Here is a 4732-nt window from a genome sequence, read left to right as displayed (position 1 = left end):
AAACAATGATGGCAATGTTGCTGCAGCACTAATGACTTGGCTAGCTCCAAAGAGAAAGGTCTGTTCACTATCTTTTGTATCAGTGGCAGCCGCAATATTCAGTTTTCTATCCTGGTTTTTGAGGGGAGGCATGCAATTGGATGTTCAGAATCCTCTTAAGATCATGGCTGCCGCAGTTTTAAATTCTTTGGTCAATGACTTAAGACTTTGAACATAACAAGTTCTCAGAGATGGACAATGGAATGAAGAACATGCAGCAATGCTTGTTCTTGGTGACATAATCAACATCAAACTTAGAGATATTGTTCCTGCGGATGCACGTTTTGTTGAAGCAGATCCTTTAAAGATTGATCAGGTCTTAATCCAATCCTTTTCTTTACTTCTTATTTCTGATTACAAGTTCTCGAATTTTCGGTATGCTTTTATATCGTTTCTGGGATTAACTTCAACATTTGGTACTTTTCCTGAACCACGCTTTATGAAAATATTTTTGAATGTGTGTAGTCTGCCCTCAGTGGTCAGTCATTACCAGTAACAAAGGGTCCTGACAATGGGATTTATTCTGGCTCTGCTTGCAAACAGCGTGAACTTGAACATGTTGTCATTGCTACTGGGATCCATACCTTTTTTGGTAAACCAGAACATATTGTCAACAGTACAAACCAAGTTGGCCACTTCCAAAAGGTTGGTATTTATTCTGGACTTCTGATTCTTCTTTTTGTCCTTTCTCTTATTTCATAAATACATAATTTTTGCTGATACTGCAGTTGTACCAAATTGGCTAGTTAGGGTTCGTGGTAATATTCGATGATCCAGTACTGTTAGCTTCCTTCAAACAACTATCAATTACTAATTGTTGTCATGAATAGGTTTTCACAAAAGGATATGACAAGGATGCTGTTGTCTTGATGGTTGCAAGAGCACCCAGAACAGAGAATCAAGATGCCATTGATGCAGCAATTGTTGGGATGCTTACAAATCCTAAGGAGGCAAGTATTTTTTTTATGTCATCATATTAAATTTTAGTCAATAAGCAGGGCTATGCTTATTTTACTGATTTGTATCTTTTGTTGTGGCTTTTAACATCCATGCATCTAAAAGGCACAGGCAACCATTCCAGAGCTCCATTTTCTTCATTTCAATCCAACTGACAAGAGGACAACTCTCACTTATATTGACAATGAAGGGAAAATGCATCGAGTTAGTAAACATGCTCCAGAGCAGGTATTGTTCTTTGGAACTTTGACCTTCTTCATTAGACCTCTTACATATATGCATCATTTTTTGGATCTTTAAATGAATCAAAAGAATAAACAGCAACAGGTCAACAACATCTCAACTACAACATATTGATATTTTCCAATATACGGATATTTTCCAATTTTAAAATGATAGAATTGATATTTTATGGCCTAATATAGATGTCCTTTACCAGATATCCTTTATCAAATATAGAAGCCTTCATTTAACATTATCTTTCAATGATTGTTACCCATTAACAGCTTCCTTCTAAAAGAAAGGTTTCCACGAAATCTCAATTATTTTTATCTTTCACACAAAAGTAATGAATAATATAAATTTTCACAGGAATGCTAAATAATATTCTCCTTTTTATAAGAAAAATCAATGAATTAGGGAGATAGATTTAACCCGAAGGTCAGTGTTTGGCTCTGCAGTTGTGGGTGTCTCCCACTAGAAATTTGTAGATAACATTATACATAAAACTACTAAGATTCATAGTACGTAGCTCTCTATTTCAGGTGAAGGTGCAATCTTTGCATCACTCAACCATTAGATATTAGTTCCATTCTTATTTGTATTTTTGGCCTAAACAACATAAATTCTCAACTGGGACGCAAGGAAATCTATTGGAATGCATACTTGTTCACCAGGATATCCAAGTCCTATGCAATAAAAACGGGAACTAATGCTTTGTGAATGACCTGGTAGAGTTTATAAGAATAATTTCATTTATGAAAGATGAAGACCTGTAATTTCTAACCCTATGATGGCCAAAGGTGTCAGTGGAGCAGAGTCATTATGGATACTAGGTTATCCCCACCCTAAACTCCTAATCTTGTATTCTATGGCGATTTATACCTCTGGAGGTACAAAACCCTTTCCTCTATGCTGTCCTTGGCACATCCTAATGAAGTGGTTCCATATCCCCACTCGTGGAAGCTGCATTGTGTGTTACAGATCGCCTGATCGATCTCTCTTTCGACATTCCCTAACTGTTGGTTGGTATTTCTTTCCACACCAGCAAGTTTTTTTTGTCTTTTCCACCAAATTCATTAAACAGACCTTGTCTTCCGCATTTAGGGTCCTATCAAGAAACTACCTTTGGAGTTCTTCGGCAAGGGGACTTAAAGGTTTTGATGAAACCCGTGCCTACAATTTCTAGTTGGCTGTTTGCATTTTCTTGCACCATTTTTCCCATTTGTTCTATACTAAGACAATGGCAATTACATGGTGGTCGAAACCGACATTTACGGAAATTTCCATAAAACCCATGCAGGTAAGAGAAACCCTCAGTATTTAACCAGAATGCCATTAACTTATAATGCTCAAATAACCATGGACTCTTGAGGGAAACGAACAGACAATACTGTGACAAACATCAACGCCACTGGAAAACACCAAACGACAGAGGAACAAACATCTAAACAATACAATAGCCGAACTTAACAAAGCGACACCAGACAGTCGAGGCATACAAGCCGGACCTGGAACAACAGAACCGCAACAAAACGTTTGCTATACAGTTAACCGAGCAGGCAGGAACCGCATTCTGTTTTCACTGCAGACAATACAACAAATACAAAGGAAAAATCGCAGAGACTGCACAGCTAAACAACCAAGTAACAATAATAACCCAAAGGGCGCAAACAGGGTAAAACCCAAGCCGAGTAACTTTCCAGCATTTCGAGGAGGGACAGTTGTCCGCCAATAAGACCACCACAGTACATGTCGTCCTCAGCACTCTGGAATATTTTGAGCCAATGTTCGTATTAGATCTCGTTGAGAAGCATTACCTAGTTAGCGTGAATCTGAAGTTTGATGACACATACAGATCTCTAACCAGTAATAGGATTGCATGTGATAAAGTACCTTTGAACAGCTTGATCTTATTTTGAAATTTTGTTATCTAATTAGCAGCGCTGCTGCAGTGACTTCTGAAATCATGCACACAACAGCTGCCAATATTAGAATATTACCAAGAGAATACCTTCCTCGGTCTACTTTCGAAACTGATCAATTGGTTCAGGTATATACAATACTCAGTTTCTAATAAATTGTTTTTGCAAATTAAAAGAGATCTCGTCAAGATTGGAAAACTGCAACAAGCCATGTTACAGATCTGTTTTACTCTTATACAGCTTTAGTCAATCAAATACTCTTTTTAATGTTAAACAAGCTTTTGACACATTGTACATGATATAAGGATTGCACAAGAAGGTTTAGTTCACATAACTCCTTAAGATGTTTTGTCTCAAATATGTCCTCTCTTCAATTTACAATGTTATCATTTTATTCTAACTAATTGTTTGTTATGCAAATTACAAAATGCAGGAACATGCTGGCCTTCACGTCTACAACAAATGCAAAAGTAATATGAATATGTTTCTTCATATTATGCTCTTACTGCAATACAAGTATTATGACTTTGTAGCCTCACGGTTTTGATGTCTCCTTCTGCATTGTCATGTTCAGCTAGTTAGCGTGACTCTGAAGTTTGACCGCAGATACAGTTTTGTAACCAGTAATAGGATTGCATATGATAAAGTACCTTTCAGCAGCTTGATCTTATTTTGAAATTCTGTTGTCTAATTGGCAGGGCTGCTGCACTGACTTCTGATATGAGGCACACAACACCTGCCAATATTAGAATATTACAAAGAGAAGACCTTCCTCGGTGTGCTTTCGAATCTGATCAGTTGATTCAGGTATATACAATACTCACTTCCTAATAAATTGTTTTTGCAAATCAAAAGACCCCAAAACCTTTCCACCCCAAAACTTTGGTTCGACTTAGCTTATAATCACTTGCTTATAACAATGTGTTAAATGGCTAGTGATTGAAGCTCGATTGTTGATACCTTGCTATGAAGATCCTTTATTGATCAATCCCATTCATCATCAAGCTATCCGACTATGCAGTCTTCACCAGCCCCATGGTCATCAAAGGTCAGCTTTGTTTAAACATTTTTATTTATTTCAAGTGCATCCATTTTGTATGCAGTTCTTGATTTCCCTCCAACATTTTCCAACATTTGCCAACAATTCCTCTACTGTCCCTCTGTTACTACTTTTTCATTTTGATTTCTTAGAATAAAAGCAGATTCCTTGGTGCAATTAAATTTCTATTTAAGAAAATTAATCATAAATCTGTCTGCAAACACCAACCCCTGTAGTACTAACTATATGCTTTGTTTCAAAATTCAGTCAAACCGCGATATAAACAGTATTGGCAATTTCTCTAAGTTTGAGGAGCCAATTCTTCGTCAAGGGAGTTCTGCCAGATTTGGAAGGTACACAAGATTTGCAAAACTTTGTCAATTGTTGCTATCATGGGAGGTTTCGCTGATCACCATTTCTGTACTAATGTCCCTGGCATTGTATATCACCTTTGGCAGTGTCACAACAACTCGTGAGCTTATCACAAAAACTACAGTTGAAGTTGTAATATCTGAACGCACACTTGCAGCCATTCTAGGAAAGTCTGGAAATG

At 37.1% G+C, this 4732-nt stretch overlaps 1 protein-coding gene across 1 annotated transcript; it reads left to right on the top strand.

Annotated features, from left to right (window-relative positions):
• The first annotated feature begins 259 nt into the window (after nucleotides 1–259).
• LOC149251583 (plasma membrane ATPase 3-like) lies at nucleotides 260–1469 on the top strand. Its single transcript, XM_089453933.1, has 5 exons — nucleotides 260–355; nucleotides 505–684; nucleotides 870–989; nucleotides 1108–1224; nucleotides 1422–1469. Exons 1-5 carry the CDS (start codon nucleotides 260–262, stop codon nucleotides 1467–1469), a joined length of 561 nt encoding a protein of 186 aa, XP_089310059.1.
• Nucleotides 1470–4732: the final 3263 nt, after the last annotated feature.

This window comes from Pinus tabuliformis, chromosome 7, assembly GCF_031772625.1.
Source record: "Pinus tabuliformis cultivar Carrire ecotype Pingquan chromosome 7, CPIR1, whole genome shotgun sequence".
In the NCBI taxonomy this organism is placed as follows: Eukaryota; Viridiplantae; Streptophyta; class Pinopsida; order Pinales; family Pinaceae; genus Pinus; species Pinus tabuliformis.
The sequence above is the reverse complement of the archived record's forward strand: the minus strand, read 5'-3'. Positions and strand labels throughout refer to the sequence as shown.

Bases quoted from the DNA above. Each gene is read 5' to 3' on its own strand.
- LOC149251583 (XM_089453933.1), top strand. From the start codon at position 260: ATGCTTGTTCTTGGTGACATAATCAACATCAAACTTAGAGATATTGTT. The intron at 685-869 runs GTTGGTATTTAT...TGTCATGAATAG, and splicing joins AAGTTGGCCACTTCCAAAAG to GTTTTCACAAAAGGATATGA. The intron at 990-1,107 runs GCAAGTATTTTT...TAAAAGGCACAG, and splicing joins TGCTTACAAATCCTAAGGAG to GCAACCATTCCAGAGCTCCA.